At 40.4% G+C, this 27993-nt stretch overlaps 1 protein-coding gene across 1 annotated transcript in view; it reads left to right on the top strand.

The window, feature by feature from the left end:
- Positions 1–707: 707 nt before the first annotated feature.
- The window catches only part of LOC126176530 (aromatic-L-amino-acid decarboxylase-like), a 102557-nt gene continuing 75271 nt past the window's right edge, over positions 708–27993 (top strand). Inside the window, exon 1 of the mRNA XM_049923686.1 lies at positions 708–908. Within this exon, the coding sequence (XP_049779643.1) occupies positions 708–908 (201 nt within the window). The remainder of the gene's footprint in view (positions 909–27993) is intronic.

The raw sequence follows: 27993 nt of genomic DNA on the forward strand, positions 1-27993 counted from the left end.
AAAATTTTTGCATACAGAATTTATGCAAAGATAGAAAACAGCAGGGGCTAGTAGTTATATTAAATGGTTCAATAAAAGTGGCTAACTTTGAATTGAACATTTCACATCAGCATTTCAGGAGTGAACAAGTAGAAGGCATTTGTTTCTAATTGATCTTAATACTATTTTGTTTTGAAACTTTAGACTTGTACTATCTAACATATAATAACACAATGACTGATGAGAGAAAAACAGTAACAAAGGTATATTCCACTTTTTTTCCAAGTCAACATTCATTTGACCATGAATGTGTAAATTAATATACATATAATATATGATTTATCTGTGTCAACTGCTGAATGGTCAGCGTGGCTGACTGCCATTGCCAGGTCACCTGAGGAGCTACTCAACTAATTAGCAGTGGTTTCAAGGCCGAGAAACCTGACAGCAATTGGGAGAGTGGTGTGCTGGCCACATGCCCCTTATACTACAGCTGATGATGCCACTGGCTGAGAATGATAGAGCAACTGATCAGGTCCAAATGGTTTAACTAGGGCCAGAATGAAAAATGTGGAAAAAATATATGATTTACTTTGTGAGGCACAAGCACTATGAAGTTCACCAAACTTCTAGTGGCTGAGACAAAAAATAGATTCAGTATTCATAGCCATCTGTAATTTTGTTTTCTCTTTTATAAATGATAGAAATACTTCTCTTTTTTAGAGGGGATGTCAGTTCATGATTTCAAGAAGCATGGGAAAGACTTGATTGATTACATATACCAGTTCATGAAGACTATAAGCTCAAGAAGAGTCAATTCTGATGTAGAACCTTTTTATCTTGTAAAATTACTCCCGGATGAAGCACCTCATGAACCTGAGGAGTGGGACAAAATTATGAAAGATGTTGAAGACAAAATAATGCCTGGGGTAAGTTTCTTTAACATTACTGCCTACAGTTTTCAATAAATAGTGTTGTAGAAAATATTTTTCACTTATGAAATTTGTTATAAATGATACAACACAATTGACCAGAGCAGTCATGTCAACAGAACAACACCAGAAGAAAAAATTACCATCTTTACTTAATCATTAAAGCTGTCACTTGCTCAAAAAAATGTTAGGTATGTGACACCAAAATCTCAGTTTTCCCAGTAATGTAATGATCTGACAGCTAGGGAAACAGATTTTAAATATTTTATGAAATAGGTTTTTCTGGACAATTGTTCTATAGAAGGAAACCAAAATTACAAGCCAGTAGCATAAAAAATTAGCTTTTGATTTTCCTGTTAAAATATGTTTTAGAAAGCCAATCTGTTTTTAGCAGATGTGTTCATCTTTGTCACACCAGTGTAAAAAAGTATAATGAAACCAGCTAAGGAAAAAATCTTTGCATTTCACATACACTGAAAAGCCAAAACATTATGCCTATAGCCTACCATGACATTGGATGCTGCCTAATGGTGTTGCGGGCACATGACGCAATACAAAAGTATGTAAGCAGAGCAGACATGGATGGGGGATAACCCTAACAAAGATATGGGCTACAAATGGGGGAATCCATTGAGATAAGCAACTTTGACAAAGGGTACGTTATTATTATGCAGAGCCTGTGAATGTATAGCTCTAAAATGGTGAAGCTGGGCATACATTCATGTGCTTCTCCCATGAGCATCTACAGAAAGTGGTAGAAGGACAATGAAACTACCAGTAGGTGCTAAATGGTTTGACATCTGCAACTCTCCACAGAATGTTGGGCTAAGAGGCTTGTCTACTGTGCAAGGTAAGGTAGATGGTGATCAGTGGCAACTCTGCTGAAAGAACATAATGGTGGTGCACACACAAGTGTTTTGGAGCACACCGTTCATCATATGGTGTTGAACATGGAGCTCCATAGCAGACCACCTGTACGTGTTCGCATACTGAACCAATGACTTCATCAATTATGATTGCATCAGGCAGGGGACCATCAGGATTCAACCATCAATCAATGTTAGCTCATTGGGTGAATTGCACTTTTACTATAATATGTCAATGGTTGTCTCCACAAACATTGTCATCAATGTGAATGGTGCCTCATACCATGCAGTGTTCCACAGACACAGGCTGGTGAGAGCAGTATTACTGTATTTTATGGACAATAAGACTCACTTTTTTCTGTGAAAAATTGTCTCCAAAATTCCGGTACATCTCATACACAAAACTAAAATAAAAATGTCCAGTGTCCGATTTAAAATTCCCACTCCTCTTAAAAATGGCAATATGTTCAGTGCCATGGGAAACCTTCCTCTATCTAGCAACACTGGAATCAACTGGAATTGTCTCCATCCTATTCGAGCACCTCAAACACAGAACATTGACAAGCCTATGATGCATCACTGCAGTCTATGGTGCCAGTGAACCTAAACTGAAAGTGATTTGTGTTATTGGTAACAGTGCAATACTTTTGCCAGTACCTAGTTTTGTAATTGAAGAAAATAAAAGGTATTCATATGATATGGACTATAAACTGAAAGTAATAGTATATGCTGAAGAATATGGAAACAGGGCAGCTGAGTGACATTTTAGCCCTCCACCAACAGAAAAAAATCATTTGCTATTGATAGACTAATAAAGAAAAATTGATAAAAATGAGGAAGACTAAATGCACAGATAGAGGACTGAATGCAGAATGGCCAAAACTAGAATAAGATATATTGAAATGGATTCAAGGACACAATCAAAATGTCACTGGAATTAATACAAAAATAATTGAAATACACACTCTGTAATATTAGTAATTTTCGCCTCACAAACATTAAATACGCTCAATAGTAAACGCCTGATGGCCTAAAGTTATCGAACAATTGTAAAGTAAAAGAAATGAACCATCGCATAGCAGTGATAGAATCTATTATTCTGTATCTTTGCCGTTCTTGCGCGGTGCCAGTAAATCTCTATGTACATGTATCGATTAATGGTGTAAAAAAGAACTCTGTTGTTTCAAGACAAATGAGGCTTTTGGCGCCTCACCTTTTCTGTTTGTATTCCATGAGAGGCGGACGCGGACTTGCTGCGTTCCGCAACTGTATTTTATATTCTATGTGAAAGTATTGAGTGAATATGCTAATTGTTATTTTTTCCAAACAGAAAACATGTAGTTTCTTGTAACTGATATCGAACAGACAGCGTCAAGAGGACATTTTTACTGTTATGTATAAAGTATCTAACCACAATGGTCATCTATTGTAATTTAATATGAAAAGGTACGTAGCATTAAAAAACGTGTGTTAAAGATAAGTGTGCTTATTTTCGTAAATTAACCTTGATGATTCCATCTCCTTATTTACCTGTATGATAATTATTTTTGTGTTACTTCATCACCAGAAATACGATCACGCTGATGGGCCGAATGCAGCATGAGGCAGAAGGAACATTATCGTTTTCCTATTATTTCTGAACCAACTCCTTTTTTTTTTAATTGTGTAGTGTTGCATTTCTTTTAAAGTCTATAAATCTTCTGGTCCCTTAGTGTTGATCCGGGTATGACTACATCGCGACTATAAAAATGCAGAGAAATGATAATGTTTCTTCCGAACGATCTCAAATATATATATATATATATCAATATGCTGCTCTTATTCAGGTATTTAATGCTCAACGTATGTTATTATAATAGTGTAATCAATCCCTGATTCTGTTGCCAAGTGGCCCACCAAAATATTCACTTTTTCGACATTAAAAAAAAAAGTAACAGTTCTTTTTATTTTCGTTCCCCAAGAGCAATGCTACAACTCATAAGCTAGTGCTACAGTGGAACTTAACAGACTAGGGTGGAGTGCTACAGGCTTATGAAGCATCATGGACTTAGTATGTGGAACAAACCAAAATACCTCAGAAAATGCCACAAGAGTATCAAGAGAAAATATTATCTTTCCAGTGCTTTATTATTCAGCATCAAAAGAAAACCAGTGTGGAACTAAGCCAGATAACAAGTAAAGATGAAACTCCTCTGACATCTGATGTGCTGAGTAACAAGTGTTGCTATGAAAGTGGCTAAAACTGTAACTATAAAAACAAGTGAACACCAAAAGATGCACTACACTGTTGTCCTTTCATGTTGTGCTGACAGCACTAAAAAAAATCATTTTCAAGCACAAAACAATGCCAAAACCTTCTGAAATACCACCAGTTGTTGTTGTTCACATACATGACATCGGCTGGATGGATGAGGCTAGTGTGGAACTACAGATTAGCAGAGCATGGGACAGAAAGATGGGTGCTTTGTTGAAGAAGACTTCTCTTCTTGTGCTAGATCAATTTAGTAGTCATTTGAAAAATTCTGTGAAAAAGGATTGAGACAGGTAAATACAAAGCTTTCTATTATTCTGGGAGGACTTGTTTCACAATTGCAACCCTTGGTGTCTCAATAAACAAGCCATTTAAAGTGAATATGAGGGAGGAATGGAACTAATGAATGATAGACGAAACGAAACATGAATTCACATGGAGGAGAGCTTTAAAATAACCTACAATCAAACAAGCGTGTCATTGTAAAAAAACAGTTTTGATCTAGAGTGAGAGAAGACATTATTATTAAATCTTTCAAGAAGTGTGGCATAAGTAACACTCTCGACAGCAGTGAAAGCCATCTTATATATGAAGAGTACAATCATTATGAGGAAGAGGAAGAAAAAGAAGAAGAAAGTTCAGATGATGTTTTCCAGGAATTTTAAAGGTCAGTTTGGTTTTCTAAACTAAGAATTTTGTTTTAAATATGACTTTTCAAACTAACAATAAAATGGTAAAAAATGGTATATCTAAAAAAATTCCTTAAAAATTCTATCAATTACTATTAGTCCATAGCATCTTATAGTCTGTAAAATATGGTATGCTATGGGAGTCATTCTCCTGTGCTGGCATGGGACCCATGGTAGTAATCAAAGATACAACGACGACTGAGAACCACCTGCATCCCCTCATGTGTTATGTCTTCCCTCATGACAATGTCACCTTTCAGCATTATAATTGTACATGTCTTGGAGCCAGAATCATGCTACAGTGGTTTGAAGAGCATTATAGTGAACTTACATTGATGTCTTGAGACCAAATTCATCTGATATAAATCCTAAGGAATTCATACGGGTCACTATCAGGCAACAACACATGCAAATTATTTGAATTATATGACCTGTGCATAGATATTTAATGCCATGTACCTCCACAAATCAACCAACAAACTTTTGGGTCCCTGATATGCAGACTCAGTGATATATTACACTTCAAAGATGGAGAAATAAGCTACTAAGCAGGTGGTCATAATGTTTTGCCCCATCAGTGTATTTATTTACTTATATCAGTATAAGACAACTTTAGGAATTTCCTTTGTGTATCAGATAAATTCACTTCAGAAATCTAAATCCTAATCTTTCAGATGCTATTTAAATGTGATTTTTGTGTTGTTTCACCTTTACATTATTTTTAACAACAAAACATGTGTATGTGTTAGGTTTTTTGCATAGTTTTCAAATGCTGAGGGTCACAAAAAATGTAATTTGGACAGTCATACCTTAATTCAGGCAATCATTCTCACTAGTTGCATTTCAGGAGTAAAGGTATAATTCTGAAATTTTTTTGGAAATTTTTGTATTGAAGTAAATTAGAGGTTGTAAGTTACAGTTGCATATATCACACAAAATGTTTTTCATTGTAAATAGACAGTTGTATCTCACATTCTACATATATTAGCAGCAAATCTGATTTTAAAAATCATTTCCCCTTAATTGTAGTGTAGATAGTTATGTAATTACTACAATATTTCCACCTTTTCCTGCTAGTTGATCAGTTTACTTTAAGACAGTGTCGAAAGTTTGCAATTGCAAGGTAAGATTTTACAAAGTCCAATGCTGTAATATAGTAGTGTGTTCTGTGGAGAGTATAATTATATCAGGTTTATTTAGTTCCTGTTTATTTGGCTCCTGTTGTAAACTATCTGAATTTGTCATAAATTTCTCCACTTTTCCATTTTTACATCAGTTTAGTAGGGACTATACCACAACAAAATGATAGTTTTGAAACTCCACATTCTCGAGTAGCTTCAGGGAATCAATAAGTTTTTTCACAGGATTTTCTATTGTTAAGGAAAGAAAATTATTTTCTTCAGTGTTTACTGCCTCTGTTCTCAAAATGAATATTTAATCCTCGTGGTGTAACAGATCCAGAGATTAAAAGAGAATTAACAAGATTAATATAAAGTTATTTGTTTACCATTAAGAAAAACATTGTAACTGTCAGAAGGCAGAACCCCACTGTGAATGCTGCTCTATATGCAAGATGAGGTTCTTGCTCTTTGGAAGTAACTGTGCTCTTTGTAAGTAACTGTAGAACACCTTGACCACTGTCAAGTGTCAAGTGATGAATAGTGCTGCAAATGGTTGTGCTCAGTCGGCTATCAAGAGACATGTACCAGAGATAACAAAGGTATTTCAAGTACTGACCTCTCCCTCAGATACTGTCACCTTTCCAGGAAGTAAAGAACCTATCACCAGTCATCAACTTGAGTATAAGTGGCATCTCCATGTTAGGTCTGAGGGCCCTGTACAGGAGGGGCAGGGATGAGGGAGAACATGAAGTATAGTACTGCACAGTCAATGATAATAAGATCATTATAGCATAACTGTCTATAGGTGTCAATAAAAATTTAAAGAAAAGTATGACACTATTCCTCCTTGTGAGCAGTGAACTTTAAACATTTATATCCAAGAAATAAAATGTTGATTACAAATGGATAAAGTTTGAGAGTATTCTACAACATACTATATCCACGTATTCGCTGAACAAGGAAGGACTTGCCGTATTAGCTAGCTGTTCTAAAACCAAAGAGAGCTTCTCCACATATTTCAACACAGCTAAAGTGTCATAGGCAAACAAAAAGTGGACAAAGCAAAAATTAGTGTAATGAAAGTCAAGAAAAATTGATCAACAGTTTTTGAATTGAAAATTCTGTCTCTCAGTTTGACACAAAATGCTAAGGTTTGTTAATAAGTTAAATCAGTAATCAGATGAAAGGCAGCTGTCCAGACACTCAGTGACCTTAACAACATTGGAACACAGCATGATAGAGTGAATGTCAAAATACTAAATTATTTGTTCTAAAATTGTTGCACTAAGGAAGATTATACTATGGTTCCACCTCTCAATAATTCTATAAACAATAAAATGACCACATGATAGAACATCAATAAAAATTGCTCAACAGAGGAAAGGTGGTTGGAACTGATGGGATACCTACAAAGGTCTGCATGAAGTATGTGAAAGAACATTCTCATCTAGCAGCAGTCTACCATATGTTTCTGGAGTAATGAAAAATTCCAATTGATTGTGTGAAACTGTGCTTTCTCCACAAGTCTGTGAGACCCAGAGGGCATCAGTTACCAGTGCACATGTTAATTCCATGTTCTTTGGTTCCTAGAAGGTATTTGATACAGTTCCACAGTATTATCCAGTGGAGAAAATATGAGTAAACGGAATACTAACAAAGAGATAGAGGGGCTGGCCAGTACTTACCTCAGCTCAGTACAGCCGATAGATACACACAAAACAAAACCGAAAATTTATGTTCCTAGCTTTCGGAACAAATGTTCCTTCATCAGGGAGGAGAGAGGGGATGGTTGGTTGGTTGGTTTGGGGAAGGAGACCAGACAGCGTGGTCATCGGTCTCATCGGATTAGGGAAGGATGGGGAAGGAAGTCGGCCGTGCCCTTTCAGAGGAACCATCCCGGCATTTGCCTGGAGTGATTTAGGGAAATCACGGAAAACCTAAATCAGGATGGCCGGACGCGGGATTGAACCGTCGTCCTTCCGAATGCGAGTCCAGTGTCTAACCACTGCGCCACCTCGCTCGGTAGAGAGAGGGGAAAGAAAGGGAAGAAGGGAAAGGAGATTCAGTTACTCACAACCCAGGTTATGAAGCAACAGGGAAAGGAAAATAGGGAGGGTAGCAAGGATGGAGGCATGGTTGTCAGAGGGAAGCCAAAGATATTCTACTGTAAGTACTGTGCCAGCTTCAAACCAAAGAGGATGCATACAGAAGTAAAGTGGTATATAGTATAAAGATAAACACAACTATGCAGGATGAAAAGATGCGTGAATGGCTAAGAGGAAAGGGAAAGAGGAGAAGACTGGAGAGTAAATGGGAGTGAGGTTGTTTAATGTAAGTTCAGTCCAGGGGGATGGCGGGATGAAAGGATGTGTTGGAGTGCAAGTTCCCATCTCCGCAGTTCAGAGGGACTGGTGTTGGGTGGGAGAAGCCAAATGGCACATACGGTGTAGCAGGTTCCTAGGTCCCTAGAATTATGCTGCAGGGCATGCTCCGCTACCCTGGTATTGGGCATCTCCTAGGCGGACAGTTCGTCTGTGTCCGTTCATGCGCTCAGCCAGTTTAGTTGTTGTCATGCCGATGTAAAAGGCTGTGCAGTGCAGGCATGTCAGTTGATAAATGACATGTGTAGTTTCACATGTGGCCCTGCCTTGAATTGTGAACGTTTTACCAGTAGCGGGGCTGGAGTAAGTGGTTGTGGGGGGATGCATGGGGCAGGTTTTGCAGTGGGGTCGGTTACAGGGGTAGGAACCGCTGGGTAGAGAAGGTAGTCTGGGAATATTGTAGGGTTTAACAAGGATGTTACGGAGGTTAGGGGGCCGACGAAAGGAAACTCTGGGTGGTGTGGGGAGAATTTTGTCAAGGGATGATCTCATTTCAGGGGTTGACTTGAGAAAATCATATCCCTGGCGGAGTAATTTGTTGATGTTTTCGAGGCCAGGATAATATTGGGTGACAAGGGGGATGCTTCTGTGTGGTCTGGGGGTAGGAACATTGTTGTTGTACGGGGAGGAATGTATTGCTCGAGAGATCTGTTTGTGGGCAAGGTCTGCAGGATAGTTGCGGGAGAGGAAAGCACTGGTCAGGTTATTGGTGTAATTGTTGAGGGATTCGTCACTGGAGCAGATACGTTTGCCACGAATACCTAGGCTGTAGGGAAGGGAGCGTTTGATGTGGAATGGATGGCAGCTATCAAAGTGAAGGTACTGTTGTTTGTTTGTGGGTTTGATATGGACAGAGGTGTGGATGTGAGCTTCAACCAGATGAAGGTCAACATCCAGGAAGGTGGCTTGGGTTTTGGAGAAGGACCAGGTGAAATTCAGATTCGAAAAGGAGTTGAGGTTATGGAGGAAATTAAGGAGTGTTTCTTCACCATGAGTCCAGACCACAAAGATGTCATCTATAAACCTATACCAGGCCAGGGGAAGCAGCTGTTGGGTCTTCAGGAAAGCCTCCTCCATGCGGCCCATGAAGAGGTTGGCATAGGACGGAGCCATCCTGGTTCCCATGGCCGTTCCCCTGATTTGTTTGTAGGTCTGGCCTTCAAAAGTGAAGTAATTATGGGTGAGGATGAAGTTGGTAAGTGTGATGAGGAACGAGGTTTTTGGAAGATCTTCGGGTGGGCGTTGGGAGAGGTAGTGCTCAAGGGCAGAGAGACCATGGGTATGTGGGATGTTTGTGTAAAGGGATGTAGCATCTATGGTGACAAGAAAGGTTTCAGGTGGGAGAGGAGTGGGAATGGATTTGAGGTGTTCTAGGAAATGGTTTGTGTCTTTGATGTAGGATGGGAGTCTGCGGGTGATAGGTTGGAGGTGCTGGTCTACCAGAGCTGAGATACGTTCGGTTGGGGCTTTGAAGCCTGCTACAATGGGACGGCCAGGATGGTTCTCTTTGTGGATTTTGGGTAATAGGTAGAAGGTAGGGGTACGTGGCTCAGGTGGAGTGAGTAATTCTATGGAAGCCGTTGTGAGGCCTTGTGAGGGACCTTGGATTCTTAGGATTTTTTGCAGCTCAGTCTGGATGGAGGGAATGGGATCCTGGGTAACAGCTTTGTAGGTTGAGGTGTCGGAGAGTTGACGCAGTCCTTCTGCCACATACTCCACACGGTCAAGTACGACAGTTGTGGAGCCTTTATCTGCCGGGAGGATGACAATAGAGCGGTCTATTTTCAGCTCCTTAATGGCACGGGATTCAGCTGGGGTGATGTTGGGGGTTGTTGGGATATTCTTCAAGAAGGACTGGGAGGCAACACTGGATGTGAGGAATACCTGAAATGTCTGCAAGGGATGGTTTTGGGGGAGGGGAGGAGGATCCCTTTGAGAAGGCAGTCGGAACTGTTCTAGACAGGGTTCAACACTGGGTCTAGTATTTGGGGGCTGTGTTTGGGTAGTGAAGTGGTATTTCCAGTTGAGGTTCCGGGTGAATGAGAGGAGATCTTTAACCAGGGCAGTGTGGTTGAATTTAGGCGTGGGGCTAAAGGTTAAGCCTTTTGACAGAACAGATGTCTCTGGAGGAGAGAGGGATCTGGATGAGAGGTTTAGGACTGAATTGGGACTGGCGATTATGTGGCATTTGACTGTGGTTATAGTTGAGATTTGGTCTGTGTGGGGTATGTGCTGGGATGGGGAGATTGAGTAGGGTGGCTAGGCTAGGTTTGTTGGCTATGAGGGGGGTTTGTTGAAGGTTCTGTTGTGGTTGGTGTTTGTGAGGGATAGGGAGAGGGACCCCACTTCTTAGGTGTTGCACTAGCACTGTGGATAGTTTTTTCAGGTGTTATGTGGCATGGAACTCAAGTTTGCAGCTGGCTTCTAGGATGATGTTCTTGAGTGTGTTCTCCAAGCAAGGGTTTGAGAGGTGGAGGACTTTGAAGAGAGATAGGAGCTGTTGGGAGTGGTGGTTACATGAAGTAGTGTAGAGATTCAGGACAAGTTGGGTAAGGGCTAAGGATTGAAGGTTCTGGAAGTCCAGGAGAGACTGGTGGAAGGAGCAATTGCACCCGGAGATGGGAACTTTTAAGGTAAGCCCTTTAGGGGTAATTCCAAAGGTTAAGCAGGACCGGAGGAAAAGTATGTGGGATTGCAATTTGGCTACGGTGAATGCATGTTTCCGGAATGAATGTAAATAATGTGGTATAGGATTAGGGTACTTAGTGGGTAACTGGTGGGTAGGGAAATTAAATAACTAAAATTGAAATAGTAATCATAAGAAGAAATAAAATGCAGAGGGAAGGACGAGAAAGAAAGAAATTGTGTTGGTAATGTTCAATACCAAAGGAAGACCACTAAATAAGAAAAATACGGAAAAAGTTGACCAGACCAAGCAAGGATGTCCAGATCGGGGGAAAAGAACACACGTTGCTCAAAAACAGAGGTAGCGAGTGGCGAAAAAAGGATCGCGCGTGCTGCAAAAGATATCACGCGTACCGCAAAAAAGATCGCGCGTACCCCAAAAGCGATCGCGCGTGCCGCAAAAAAGATCGCGCGTGCCGCAAAACTATGGAACTGGCTGAGCGCATGAACGGACACAGACGAACTGTCCGCCTAGGAGATGCCCAATACCAGGGTAGCGGAGCATGCCCTGCAGCATAATTCTAGGGACCTAGGAACCTGCTACACCGTATGTGCCATTTGGCTTCTCCCACCCAACACCAGTCCCTCTGAACTGCGGAGATGGGAACTTGCACTCCAACACATCCTTTCATCCCGCCATCCCCCTGGACTGAACTTACATTAAACAACCTCACTCCCATTTACTCTCCAGTCTTCTCCTCTTTCCCTTTCCTCTTAGCCATTCACGCATCTTTTCATCCTGCATAGTTGTGTTTATCTTTATACTATATACCTCTTTACTTCTGTATGCATCCTCTTTGGTTTGAAGCTGGCACAGTACTTACAGTAGAATATCTTTGGCTTCCCTCTGACAACCATGCCTCCATCCTTGCTACCCTCCCTATTTTCCTTTCCCTGTTGCTTCATAACCTGGGTTGTGAGTAACTGAATCTCCTTTCCCTTCTTCCCTTTCTTTCCCCTCTCTCTACCGAGCGAGGTGGCGCAGTGGTTAGACACTGGACTCGCATTCGGAAGGACGACGGTTCAATCCCGCATCCGGCCATCCTGATTTAGGTTTTCCGTGATTTCCCTAAATCACTCCAGGCAAATGCCGGGATGGTTCCTCTGAAAGGGCACGGCCGACTTCCTTCCCCATCCTTCCCTAATCCGATGAGACCGATGACCACGCTGTCTGGTCTCCTTCCCCAAACCAACCAACCAACCATCCCCTCTCTCCTCCCTGATGAAGGAACATTTGTTCCGAAAGCTAGGAACATAAATTTTCGGTTTTGTTTTGTGTGTATCTATCGGCTGTACTGAGCTGAGGTAAGTACTGGCCAGCCCCTCTATCTCTTTGTTAGTATTTGTTTCACATCTCTATATGAGATTTTCCATTAATCATTTAGATCACCTATATGGTCCACATCCTTCATTGTTTTGTCCCTTTTGTTAGCTATCACTTACGTCTGTCATCTTAACATTTTCTCTTCTTCAGTGTTTTATATATCCATAAACTAATATTTTCGTCACCAACTGTGCTAGTTTCATCTTCCTCCTATTATCTTTTTCCGTTTATAGTTCTCTTCTCTTTTTTATTTATTGATTTATTTATTCAACATTCCATAGTTTTAACGTTCGTTATTTACTGTATTCCAGCCAACAATCACTGCCAACAATCTCTTCCGCACCTACCAGTATCATCCATTTCCGTCGATTTCTTGTTGCTGGCGATATTTTTGTGCCATTGGCAATCTTTCTCTGCCACAAGAAATTTCTTTTGGGACATTTTTGCGGCACGCGCGATCTTTTGTGCGGCACGCGCGATCTTTTTTGCGGCACGCGCGATCTTTTTTGCGGCACGCGCGATCGCTTTTGGGGTACGCGCGATCTTTTTTGCGGTACGCGCGATATCTTTTGCAGCACGCGCGATCCTTTTTTCGCCACTCGCTACCTCTGTTTTTGAGCAACGTGTGTTCTTTTCCCCTGATCTGGACATACTTGCTTGGTCAGGTCAACTTTTTCCGTATTTTTCTTATTTAGTGGTCTTCCTTTGGTATTGAACATTACCAACACAATTTCTTTCTTTCTCGTCCTTCCCTCCGCATTTTATTTCTTCTTATGATTACTATTTCAATTTTAGTTATTTAATTTCCCTACCCACCAGTTACCCACTATGTACCCTAATCCTATACCACATTATTTACATTCATTCCGGAAACATGCATTCACCGTAGCCAAATTGCAATCCCACATACTTTTCCTCCGGTCCTGCTTAACCTTTGGAATTACCCCTAAAGGGCTTACCTTAAAAGTTCCCATCTCCGGGTGCAATTCCTCCTTCCACCAGTCTCTCCAGGACTTCCAGAACCTTCAATCCTTAGCCCTTACCCAACTTGTCCTGAATCTCTACACTACTTCATGTAACCACCACTCCCAACAGCTCCTATCTCTCTTCAAAGTCCTCCACCTCTCAAACCCTTGCTTGGAGAACACACTCAAGAACATCATCCTAGAAGCCAGCTGCAAACTTGAGTTCCATGCCACACAACACCTGAAAAAACTATCAACAGTGCTAGTGCAACACCTAAGAAGTGGGGTCCCTCTCCCTATCCCTCACAAACACCAACCACAACAGAACCTTCAACAAACCCCCCTCATAGCCAACAAACCTAGCATAGCCACCCTACTCAATCTCCCCATCCCAGCACATACCCCACACAGACCAAATCTCAACTATAACCACAGTCAAATGCCACATAATCGCCAGTCCCAATTCAGTCCTAAACCTCTCATCCAGATCCCTCTCTCCTCCAGAGACATCTGTTCTGTCAAAAGGCTTAACCTTTAGCCCCACGCCTAAATTCAACCACACTGCCCTGGTTAAAGATCTCCTCTCATTCACCCGGAACCTCAACTGGAAATACCACTTCACTACCCAAACACAGCCCCCAAATACTAGACCCAGTGTTGAACCCTGTCTAGAACAGTTCCGACTGCCTTCTCAAAGGGATCCTCCTCCCCTCCCCCAAAACCATCCCTTGCAGACATTTCATGAATTCCTCACATCCAGTGTTGCCTCCCAGTCCTTCTTGAAGAATATCCCAACAACCCCCAACATCACCCCAGCTGAATCCCGTGCCATTAAGGAGCTGAAAATAGACCACTCTATTGTCATCCTCCCGGCGGATAAAGGCTCCACAACTGTCGTACTTGACCGTGTGGAGTATGTGGCAGAAGGACTGCGTCAACTCTCCGACACCTCAACCTACAAAGCTGTTACCCAGGATCCCATTCCCTCCATCCAGACTGAGCTGCAAAAAATCCTAAGAATCCAAGGTCCCTCACAAGGCCTCACAACGGCTTCCATAGAATTACTCACTCCACCTGAGCCACGTACCCCTACCTTCTACCTATTACCCAAAATCCACAAAGAGAACCATCCTGGCCGTCCCATTGTAGCAGGCTTCAAAGCCCCAACCGAACGTATCTCAGCTCTGGTAGACCAGCACCTCCAACCTATCACCTGCAGACTCCCATCCTACATCAAAGACACAAACCATTTCCTAGAACGCCTCAAATCCATTCCCACTCCTCTCCCACCTGAAACCTTTCTTGTCACCATAGATGCTACATCCCTTTACACAAACACCCCACATACCCATGGTCTCTCTGCCCTTGAGCACTACCTCTCCCAACGCCCACCCGAAGATCTTCCAAAAACCTCGTTCCTCATCACACTTACCAACTTCATCCTCACCCATAATTACTTCACTTTTGAAGGCCAGACCTACAAACAAATCAGGGGAACGGCCATGGGAACCAGGATGGCTCCGTCCTATGCCAACCTCTTCATGGGCCGCATGGAGGAGGCTTTCCTGAAGACCCAACAGCTGCTTCCCCTGGCCTGGTATAGGTTTATAGATGACATCTTTGTGGTCTGGACTCATGGTGAAGAAACACTCCTTAATTTCCTCCATAACCTCAACTCCTTTTCGAATCTGAATTTCACCTGGTCCTTCTCCAAAACCCAAGCCACCTTCCTGGATGTTGACCTTCATCTTGTTGAAGCTCAAATCCACACCTCTGTCCATATCAAACCCACAAACAAACAACAGTACCTTCACTTTGATAGCTGCCATCCATTCCACATCAAACGCTCCCTTCCCTACAGCCTAGGTATTCGTGGCAAACGTATCTGCTCCAGTGACGAATCCCTCAACAATTACACCAATAACCTGACCAGTGCTTTCCTCTCCCGCAACTATCCTGCAGACCTTGTCCACAAACAGATCTCTCGAGCAATACATTCCTCCCCGTACAACAACAATGTTCCTACCCCCAGACCACACAGAAGCATCCCCCTTGTCACCCAATATTATCCTGGCCTCGAAAACATCAACAAATTACTCCGCCAGGGATATGATTTTCTCAAGTCAACCCCTGAAATGAGATCATCCCTTGACAAAATTCTCCCCACACCACACAGAGTTTCCTTTCGTCGGCCCCCTAACCTCCGTAACATCCTTGTTAAACCCTACAATATTCCCAGATTACCTTCTCTACCCAGCGGTTCCTACCCCTGTAACCGACCCCGCTGCAAAACCTGCCCCATGCATGCCCCCACAACCACTTACTCCAGCCCTGCTACTGGTAAAACGTACACAATTCAAGGCAGGGCCACATGTGAAACTACACATGTCATTTATCAACTGACATGCCTGCACTGCACAGCCTTTTACATCGGCATGACAACAACTAAACTGGCTGAGCGCATGAACGGACACAGACGAACTGTCCGCCTAGGAGATGCCCAATACCCAGTAGCGGAGCATGCCCTGCAACATAATTCTAGGGACCTAGGAACCTGCTACACCGTATGTGCCATTTGGCTTCTCCCACCCAACACCAGTCCCTCTGAACTGCGGAGATGGGAACTTGCACTCCAACACATCCTTTCATCCCGCCATCCCCCTGGACTGAACCTATGTTAAACAACCTCACTCCCATTTACTCTCCAGTCTTCTCCTCTTTCCCTTTCCTCTTAGCCATTCACGCATCTTTTCATCCTGCATAGTTGTGTTTATCTTTATACTATATACCTCTTTACTTCTGTATGCATCCTCTTTGGTTTGAAGCTGGCACAGTACTTACAGTAGAATATCTTTGGCTTCCCTCTGACAACCATGCCTCCATCCTTGCTACCCTCCCTATTTTCCTTTCCCTGTTGCTTCATAACCTGGGTTGTGAGTAACTGAATCTCCTTTCCCTTCTTCCCTTTCTTTCCCCTCTCTCTACCGAGCGAGGTGGCGCAGTGGTTAGACACTGGACTCGCATTCGGAAGGACGACGGTTCAATCCCGCATCCGGCCATCCTGATTTAGGTTTTCCGTGATTTCCCTAAATCACTCCAGGCAAATGCCGGGATGGTTCCTCTGAAAGGGCACGGCCGACTTCCTTCCCCATCCTTCCCTAATCCGATGAGACCGATGACCACGCTGTCTGGTCTCCTTCCCCAAACCAACCAACCAACCATCCCCTCTCTCCTCCCTGATGAAGGAACATTTGTTCCGAAAGCTAGGAACATAAATTTTCGGTTTTGTTTTGTGTGTATCTATCGGCTGTACTGAGCTGAGGTAAGTACTGGCCAGCCCCTCTATCTCTTTGTTAGTATTTGTTTCACATCTCTATATGAGATTTTCCATTAATCATTGAGTAAACGGAATATCAGACCAGCTGTTTGATTATATTTAGTAGGTCCTAGCAAACAGTACACATTACATACCAGTCAGAATATATAACCAATCAGATACCATTAGAAGCTCTGAAAGGCATTTTTTTGATGATGCTGTCATATTGAGAAATACCCCACTGTCAGAAAATTGTAGCAAAATGTAATAAAACCTGCAGTGGATTGACACTTGCTGCAAGGATAAACAAATGTAGCATGTTGTGCATTAATAGTCATAAATCTTTCTTATTATATAAGTAGATGATTTTCAAACAATTACCAAAAAGCAGTCACAAACATTAAGTATCTGAGGGGGCTTACAGAATGTTTAAAGTGGAAAGACCACATAATACCTACTGCAGCAAAGGCATATGCCAGATTGAGATGGATTAGAAGAATCCATAGGAAATGTAGTTTGCCCATCAAGGAAGTGGCTAACAAACCTCTTGTTCAACAATTACTTGCATATTGCTTATCAGTTGGGATCCTTATCAGAATGTATTGATGGAACAAACAGAGAAGATACAAAGAAGAGCAGTGGATTTCATCACAGGTTTGTTTAATAAGCATGAAAACATCACAGAGACACTTACACATCACCAGTAGCAGATGCTATAAAAATCAATCAACATGTGATTTAGAGTAAAAATTCTGGCTGCATACATTCCTATATATGTGTCAGAAAAAGATGAAGGTAAAATCAGAAAGGGTCAAGCTTACATGGAGGTATACCATCTGTCGTTCATCCCATGTGTCATTCACATCTCAACTGGAATGTGTAGATGCAACACTGGTACACAAAGTGCCCTAGACAACACACTACAATGGGGCTTCGGGATTGTAGATGTAGCTATAGGTGTAGATCTGCTAATCAACTTGTTTGTGGTGATATCTCCCTCTTAAACTCAATCTGAGCTGGTAGAACCCATTCCACCTCTTGGGAAGCCTGGGTGTCTCATGTATGGGTAAACAAGAATGAAAGGATTAATCATCAGGAGTTTGCATGTGTGGCAAATAATGGTACCCCTTAAAGGATTGATTGCAACAGATAGGAAAGATCACCATGTACACTCAGTGCCCATACCTGGAGGCCTGTTTCAGTCTGCTGAAGAAGCTGCTCTAGCAACCATTGAGGGAACTGCCATTGTGGCCCATGTTGGGATGAATAATGTCCATAGTCTGGGCTCTTAGGTTATACTTGGTTCATTCCAGCAAACTGGTGAAGAAGCTTGAGAAGACCAACCTTTTTCATGGAATTTCAAAAAAGCTCAAAACCTACGGGACTATTGCCTGAAATGATTATGATTCTTGTACAGAACTGAGTGGGAGGCTCGAACTAGAGACTTCTAAAGCTCTGTGACAAGCTAGGCTGCAGATTTCCTGGACTTGTGATGTAGGATTGAGAGCAGTAGGGCCCCAGGTAGCTGACTGTGTGTGGAGACCACTACATTAGTTTCTTTTTTTCTTTAAACAAAAAGATTAAATGACACTCCAATGAGTCCATTTTATATTAGCTATAGGGACCTCTGAAATAGTTAGATAATTAGTACCATGTTCCATGGGTTATTTGTTCTGATATTGACCAAGTTATTTTATATTCACCTCACAAAGTGTTTTGTAAATATTGCTATAGGCTGATCATTTACATTTTGTCCTTTTTATTTTTTTTATTTTTAAAACATTCAGATGAAAGTTAGTAATTCCTACTAACCATCTTTTACTCATTACAATAATAGAAATTATTCTACAGAATAGAAAGTTTTTTTTTTTTTTTTTTTTTTTTTTTTTTTTTTTTTTTTTTTTTTTTTTTTTTTTCAAGGAGAAACTTCTTCAGTTTGATTTCAAATATTAGTTTACTGTCTGTCAGACATTTTATATCACTGGTTAAGTGATCAAAAATTTTGGTTATAGCACTGTGCACCCCTTCTCTGCACTAAATAGAACCTTAAATGTAGTTTTTTCTTCTGGTTTTGTGTAATGTACACCATTGTTACTTATGACTGCAGTGGATTATTGACAACAAACCTCATGAGGGATTAAATATACGAAGCAGTAATCAAAATGCCCAACTCCTTAAACAAGTACCTACAAGATGAGCATGAATAAGCACCACATATTATTCTTACAGCAATGAAGACTTTTCTTCCTTAAAGATGAGCTACCCCAGGACTTTATTCCATACAAAATTACTGAATGAAGATATGTAAAGTACATCAACTTGCTGATTTGTCACTCCCTAGGATTTTCAATGTTTCTAAGTGTAAATGTGACTGACAAATAGTTTTAGGAGTTCCAAAATGTGTTTTTCACAGTTTAAATTCTCATTAATATGGAAACATAAGAATTTTTAAGTTCTCACACTATTTATTATTTCCTCAATGTGTGTTGCACTTATTATTGGTGTAGTGTCTGTAGATGTGCAGAACTGAATATACTGTGTCTTTTAAAAATTGAGAGTGAGACCATTCAAAGGAAACCAGTCAAAGATACTTTTAGGACCACTGTTTACCTTTTCGTATGTTGCTATGTGTTTTCTTCGATTGATTACAGTGCTAGTGTCATCCACAAAAGAACTAAATCTGCTTGTAGTTTATTAGACAGGAGATTGTTTACATGTATAAGGAACAATATCGGGCCTAAGATTGAGCCTTGAGGACCCCAATATGTGATTTCTCCCCAGTCAGAATAATATCCCTTGATTACATTGGCTGAATTACTAAGAACAACTTCCTGCACTCTTTTCCATTGGTTGGCTGCACTATCAGTCCCATACAAACTCTGTTTATCTTGGAGAATATTATGATCCAGACAGTCAGTTGGCTTCAATAGGTCACAGGAAATAATGGCTGGTGTTATTTTGTTAATCAATAATTCTAAAATTTGGTGAGCGACCATGTAAATATCATTCAAAGTAGAGCAGCTCTTCTGAAAGCGCACCTTTAATTTAAAGAGTATATTATTATTGCTCAGTTGGACTATTATTCTAAAATACATCATCCTTCAAAAATCTTGTAGAATCGTGGCAGTAGTGGAAGAGGATTGTATTTATTGACATCTCTTCTATCACCACTCTTACAGAGGGATTTCACAACAGCATATTTCAACCCCTGGAAAAATGTCATGAGTTAGTGACACATCACATACATTCCTGGAAATTGAAATAAGAACACTGTGAATTCATTGTCCCAGGAAGGGGAAACTTTATTGACACATTCCTGGGGTCAGATACATCACATGATCACACTGACAGAACCACAGGCACATAGACACAGGCAACAGAGCATGCACAATGTCGGCACTAGTACAGTGTATGTCCACCTTTCGCAGCAATGCAGGCTGCTATTCTCCCATGGAGATGATCGTAGAGATGCTGGATGTAGTCCTGTGGAACGGCTTGCCATGCCATTTCCACCTGGCGCCTCAGTTGGACCAGCGTTCGTGCTGGACGTGCAGACCGCGTGAGACGACGCTTCATCCAGTCCCAAACATGCTCAATGGGGGACAGATCCGGAGATCTTGCTGGCCAGGGTAGTTGGCTTACACCTTCTAGAGCACGTTGGGTGGCACGGGATACATGCGGACGTGCATTGTCCTGTTGGAACAGCAAGTTCCCTTGCCGGTCTAGGAATGGTAGAACGATGGGTTCGATGACGGTTTGGATGTACCGTGCACTATTCAGTGTCCCCTCGACGATCACCAGTGGTGTACGGCCAGTGTAGGAGATCGCTCCCCACACCATGATGCCGGGTGTTGGCCCTGTGTGCCTCGGTCGTATGCAGTCCTGATTGTGGCGCTCACCTGCACGGCGCCAAACACGCATACGACCATCATTGGCACCAAGGCAAAAGCGACTCTCATCGCTGAAGACGACACGTCTCCATTCGTCCCTCCATTCACGCCTGTCGCGACACCACTGGAGGCGGGCTGCACGATGTTGGCGCATGAGCGGAAGACGGCCTAACGGTGTGCGGGACCGTAGCCCAGCTTCATGGAGACGGTTGCGAATGGTCCTCGCCGATACCCCAGGAGCAACAGTGTCCCTAATTTGCTGGGAAGTGGCGGTGCGGTCCCCTACGGCACTGCGTAGGATCCTACGGTCTTGGCGTGCATCCGTGCGTCGCTGTGGTCCGGTCCCAGGTCGACGGGTATGTGCACCTTCCACCGACCACTGGCGACAACATCGATGTACTGTGGAGACCTCACGCCCCACGTGTTGAGCAATTCGGCGGTACGTCCACCCGGCCTCCCGCATGCCCACTATACGCCCTCGCTCAAAGTCTGTCAACTGCACATACGGTTCACGTCCACGCTGTCGCGGCATGCTACCAGTGTTAAAGACTGCGATGGAGCTCCGTATGCCACGGCAAACTGGCTGACACTGACGGCGGCGGTGCACAAATGCTGCGCAGCTAGCGCCATTCGACGGCTAACACCGCGGTTCCTGGTGTGTCCGCTGTGCCGTGCGTGTGATCATTGTTTGTACAGCCCTCTCGCAGTGTCCGGAGCAAGTATGGTGGGTCTGACACACCGGTGTCAATGTGTTCTTTTTTTCATTTCCAGGAGTGTATTTCACATACGACAGGCCTTATTGTATGGGAAAAAATTTAATAGTCTGTTGTAAACACCATAAAATCCAATTGGGCTTTAATTCTTGATAGAATATATAATTTTCTTAATTTCAGGAGGAGAAGTTGTTGATAAGTTCATATGATTGAATTTTATGAGTTATATGATTGAATTTTACGAGAATAGAGTTTTAACATACTGCTGTGATATTTCTCTTGAACTGTCCATCCCTATATTTTATACTACATTTAGAAAATGATTATTAAACATATTTGCTATGTGTGATTGATCTTTACATCCCTTCCTTTTGATTCATTAGTGATATTATCTCATTCTGTGGCTGGTTGTCCTGTCTCCCATAAAACCTCATTTCATATAGCTTCAAGTCTGTGCACACAATTATGGTTTCTGACAAATGTGCCTCTTCTTTGATTTTTTGATAACTTTCCCTGATAATTTTGAGTGGCTTTTGTAGTGTGAGACTAACTGAGGTCTCTACTTGTTCTTGCCAACAGAGACATTTCCCTTTCCCTTTTACAAGGTATTTTAATCTCTCTAGTAATCCATGGTTTTTTACATGGCTGTGTAGTGTCCTTTCTGATTAGCTGGTGTGGAAAGCTATTTTGAAGAATTACATGAATTTATTGGAGAATAGATTGTATTCTATGTCACCATTTGGTTCGTTATAAATTTCATCTCATGTCATCTATTGTAAACTGTTATTAAAACATTTGTTATGGAATATTTAACTATCCTTATTTCCAATGAGGAGTGTCAATACTGTAAGGTACTATCTCATTTATCCTAACTGTGCATCATCATCATCAGAGAGACTGTTTGTTCCTGGGTACACAGTTAGTTTCTTGCTTTGAGCTTCATCAAAGAAAAAATTATCAATTAGGGGCCTACTGCCTTTATCCACCTGTGTTGGAAAGTTAGTTACTGAGATGAAATTTTAGGATCCAATTAAGGTTTCCACATCATTTTTGATATCAGAGTCTTTTAGGAAACCTACAGAGAAATCACCATAGACTACTGTCAGACTGCTGTCTGACAGATAGAGTATTAAGGAATCCAAATTCCTCATAAACAGTCCAGAATCTCCCAGTGAGGATTTATGTACAGTTACAATTAGAAGTGAACTGTTTTTCAGTGTTAATTTACAAGCACACTTTACCATGCCTGTCTCAATATTTTTGGATATGTATTCTGTCTTTACATAAGTAATAGCTCCTCTTTTTCCCATATTATTTCTGCATGAGTAAGATTCAAGAGTGTAATGTTTTATATTTAAATTCTCTAATCCTGTGGTTATGTGGTGCCCAGAAAGACAGAGAGTGTCTGTCTTTTCAGAGATCTCTAAATTTTCCAAATGGACAAAAGCTATCTTGTTGCTCAGTCCTTTAATATTCTTTTGGAATAAACTGACCTTACTTTCCTTTGTATTCTTAAGTATTTTGTTGGACTCTCCTGTTATCTTAACTTCCTTCATAACAGGCTGCCTAAATTCTGATTCCAATCTAGAAAAAGGGTACCTCTCTGACACCAGTTATCACAGGGATCTTGCTTCATGTAATGGTAGCCCCCTCCGCATTTTCCACAAGAGAGCCAGCCAACCTATAGTTCCTTCTCTTATTCAGGTCTAGGTCATGTTTACTACGAGGGCTATCCACAAAGTACATTACATTTTGGAATTAAAAATAAATAAAGTATTGGAATTTTTTTTTTATTATATACAGATGAAAGCCACACTTCAATACTACTTTTCTACAAAGTTGCCATTTAAATTAAGGCACTTATCATAGTGATGGACGAGCTTGGAAATTCCTTCATCGTAAAATTCGGCCGCCTGCGCCTTCAACCACGTGGTTACCTCTTCTTGAAGCTGTGCGTCGTCATCAAAACGCTGCATAGCCAACCACTTCTTCATTTCTGGGAATAAGTGGAAGTAGCTTGGTGCCAGGTTGGGACTGTACTGCGGATGAGGAAACAACTCCCACTTAAAAGATTCGAGAACTTCACGAGTGGCATTTGTCGTGTGGGCCCGGGCGTTGCCGTGAATCAGCAAGATCTTTGAGCCCAACTTTCCCCTGCACTTGTTTTGTATTGCTCTTCTGAGGTTGTGCAGAGTTTGGCAATACCTTTGAGAGTTTATTGTAGTGCCTCTTTCCAGGAAATCCACAAAAATCGTATTTCTACCGGGTTACTGATTAACCACGTGGTTGAAAGCGCAGGCAGCCGAATTTTATGACGAAGGAATTTCCAAGCTCGTCCATCGCTATGATAAGTGCCTAAATTTAAATGGCAACTATGTAGAAAAGTAGTATTTAAGTGTGGCTTTCATCTGTATATAATAAAAAATATTTCCAATACTTTATTTATTTTTAATTCCAAAATGTAATGTACTTTGTGGATATCCCTCGTATATCCCCATGTCCAAAATTTCAGTGAGCAGCAGCCTCCTCAACTCAGTGTTCACATGGCTTGCAGTGGTGTTCTCTCAGGGTTGGTCATGGCCCTGAAATGTCTACAAATTGGTGTACAGTTACTACTCTTATTTCATTCAAGTCACTCCTAATGCATTACTTTCTGTCTTTAGCCAGGTTGTTTCCTGCTCCACTGACTATGATAGCCTGATTCTCTTTATCAAAGTATTTACACAAATTTTCTATGTCATCTGTCAACTGGCTAAGGCACTTGGCTCCACAATACTTGTGACATTGTACCATTTTCTTAATTTGCCCTGTACTATCTTTCCTATATCCCTCTCATGGCTACTGTCTAGCAGTAAGACTGTTTTCTTCCTACTCTCTTTTAGTACTGATCTACACTTAAAAAACTTTCTTTGCTAGAAGTCTGTTATACCCTACTATGACCTAGAGCTGGATGAGACTATTCCCCTCCTAATTCAGGTAAGAAGTCAAACTTATTAGATATTGTAAGTTCAAATATAGATGAAGAAGTTGAACACCTGTTCCTCTTTCACCCATTGTTGTCGCCTTTACAAAGTTCACATATCATTTTCACCCTTCCATGTATCTAGTTCCAATTTCACATTCTCTATCTCAGCTTGAAAGGCACAAATCATTGTCGCCTGTTCAGCAATTCTCTTGTCTTTTTTGCAGAGCCTACAGTTCCAAGGGAGAGTCTCACTGAGTTCCCCATTTGTGACTGTTCACCTTCCTCTTTTATTAAAATGCAGGTTATATTCACGTATGTTAATGGTAATTGGTTAAAAGTGAAAAAACAAATTTAAGAAGGCAGATGGCAAAACAAGAGGGGAAGTAAAAATGTCCCAGCTTGTTTTGTCACATTACCCCCTCATTGGATTGGACAGATAGTTATTGCAAATAGCTAACAGGGTAATTCGATAACCACTAGTGACCCCAAACAGTGGATTAAATATCTACACAAAATTTTTACAAAAGAAATCTTATCAAAAACTACAGTACACATGTTTTTCAAATTCCAGCTTATGTGAACTGGCCATACAAAAATCCACATACAAAATATTTACATACAGTTCATTGTACAATGTCACAAAAGATCTGCAAGTTATACTTTTAATTAAAATTATGCAACTTCATCACATGTGATGTCCTTTTTGGGTAAGCAAAGATTAAATTTAAAGACACATGTCATTTTATACAAGTCCTGTCTTGCTTAACAAAAAGTTAATCCTCATGAGTAGCACAAAGTTAAATTATACTATGCCTTGCATTTTACTTTTTAGATAGGAAATTTCACTTTCTCAGTGTTTAGTATGTTTCACAAGCACTTTCACACTTTTAATGAGCTTTATCACATTTTCTCACCAAGTTGTCCACACCTACAATGGGTCCAAGTGGCAGTTAGTTATGAAATGCACTGCGATCAGTTCACTTGGAGGTGGTTCTCCTATGTCACAGTACATTAAAAAATGAGACAAAATACCCTACTTTAGAACACTTACTTTTACTTCTAACTTAATTCTAAAAAAAGGTTTAATATTAATGGCAAATGATAGTCATTACATCATAAATAAATACATTACATAGTTCTCATAACATTATAACTAGTAGCACTAAAATTGACTATAGTGCGAAAGGTGTGGACTCGTAAAACTTTAAAATCAAGTTTACTTTACACTACAAAACATTACTCTAAGTCATAACTGTCTGAAACTGGTTAAACTCGAAAGATTTTTGTTTCCTTCCCATTTGCAAAATAGCAAAAACCTAAGATGTGCAGTAGCACAGATTTACTAATCATTACATTATGAAGAAAATAGTCACCATCACAGAACTTAATTACTGTCCAAATCAAAATTACTGGGATGGAAATTGTACCGAATCATTGCCTCACTTCTCTGCTCCACTCTGAGAACTATTCTCACTCAACCAGAAAATTAAATCATCACAAAATCACAAAATGATACCAAATGGTTGACTTGTCCGAATATTCACATCACTCTTGCACCACAGTTATCAGTTAGTCAACAAACTTACTGTTCTTTGTTTCAGTATTACCACTTTAAACTCATAATTCCTCAGAACAAAAGCAGAAGTTTTCCAGATAATGTATTGGTCTAATGATGCAGCATCATGCAATTTGTACATCATTAAAATATTGCTCTTTCTGGTAAGTTCTCATTCCCAGCTGCATTGTCATGAATTGCAAGATATACACAGTACCCAATGTTGCCTAGATCAAATTTAGATCCTCAATACAGTTACACCACATTTGTTTGTATAAGTTATTTTTTTCATTAATCATACTCCATTATTTCACTTACATTTCTTACTTTGTTAGCCAATGGAGTGCATTCTCAAAAAGTATCCCTCTGCAGAGACAGGCACCCTAACCATTAATACCCTAACATTATTCATTATTTCATTATCTAATAAATAAACACCTGCTCTGCTTATCTAATACAAAATTGATTCTCCAGAAAAACACTCCACAGTAACAGATCCTTATGCTAAGGAAAACTTAACCCTCATTACCAATCAGACAAAATTATCACTTAGAAAAACTATTATTTCGCTGTATTCCATCAAATTACTTGATATTCTAGCCTGAAGGGTGGTGTACATACAAATCTTGCTTACACATTCCAGACACATTACTCCAGACAACTATGTTTAAAGTTGTAATCCCTTAATGTTCTATAGGTAGATAGTTATCTCCATATACTGATTGCACTGAACACAAAAACTTCTACAATACCACAATTAATATTAAGATATAGTATTTAAAATGGTTTATACTGCACATTGCCTCTGCTGTTGCATCAAATTATACTAATTTCACACATGAGTTGATAGGCTGTTGCACCACTGAATTGTAAACAGTTGTTGAGTTCACTGTTCAAAGTTCACTAGTCCTTGTTTATTGTGCCTACGTACAATATTCCTCACTTGGGGCACCAAATGTAATGGTTTGCCTTCTTCTTTTATGAAAATGCAGATCATATTCATGATGTTAATTAGTTAAAAGAGAAAAAACAAATTTAAGGAGGCAGATGGCAAAACAAGAGGGGAAGTAAAAATATCACAGCTTGCTGCTTTGTCATACATTGAAATCCCAACTACAACTGCCCCAATGGAATTCCAATCCTCAACTGACAAATACCACTCCCTGCCTGTGTGCTACATCTGCAATTATCTTGCACTGCAGCAGAGATTAAATGCTACAACTAGAATTAAGTCACTTAACATACTTTATGATGCATGAATTTTTGTTTTTATGAACCATAAAAATGAGCTCTATAGATTAGTGCTTCATCTGTAAAATATGATGTTAAAAATTATTTCCACTTAAAGCAAGAACTCAGCACTCACATAATTGCTGTATCTGTTAATTAACTTATTCACAATAAAATGTAGTCTTAAACTTCAATGTACACAAACTGTATGTAAACAGACTACTAGTGCAAAATTTCTGAATCATATGACATAAAATTTACACTACTTCCCAGAAATGAACTAAATAATCTAGGGACAGGCAATACTTAAATTGCTGGACAGGAAAAATAAGTAAATGAGATTCTGTAAATTTATTGCACCAAACTGTAAATAAAAATATGACTCCAACCTGACTTTATGATCTTTTTGCATTTCCTGGAGTAATATGTAAAGGAAATTGAAATCTTTAATGGTAAGCTTAAAAAACACACTAATACACATACTTACTGAACAAACTATACTAAAATAACTGCTATTACATTCTAAATAACTTATCTTTATGATAGCACTAAAATTCATGTGTCTCACCTGGTGTAGGGCTGCCAACAAAAATGTAAAGCTGTCAGTTGCCAATATATTACCAGATACAGAAACTTGGTAAAATTTAAAATTGACAGCAGTGAGAATTTGGATGTAAGTATATATCAACAGAATAACTAATGTAATGTTGAGGTAGTGTGCTCATCACAGGAGACAAGAAACTTAAATCCATTAAGATAAAAATTGGAACTGCATGTGAGATCATTTGGGGAAATGTAAAATTTAGTTCTTATGGTATCCAACAGATTCAACCCCAAATATAACTGAAGACTTGAGAGAAAATCTCAGTTTGCTTGAACATATGTTCCCCTACGAGAAGAATTTAATCCAGTAATTGAATGGATTCAGTATAGTTTAGTAAGTGGTAAGTATAATGAAACACATTCTGCAAAAGAATAGTAAACATTTTCCCTGAAAACTAGTTAGAACAGATGGTTCAGAAACACACATATGATGTGAATATTGTATCTAATGGTAACAAAGAAGCCTGACACTTTGAGGTTGTCCACATTGAAACTGGTATCAGTGATTATGAGGCAGTCATAGTTAAG

The sequence above is a fragment of the Schistocerca cancellata genome, chromosome 3, assembly GCF_023864275.1.
Source record: "Schistocerca cancellata isolate TAMUIC-IGC-003103 chromosome 3, iqSchCanc2.1, whole genome shotgun sequence".
Classification (NCBI taxonomy): Eukaryota; Metazoa; Arthropoda; class Insecta; order Orthoptera; family Acrididae; genus Schistocerca; species Schistocerca cancellata.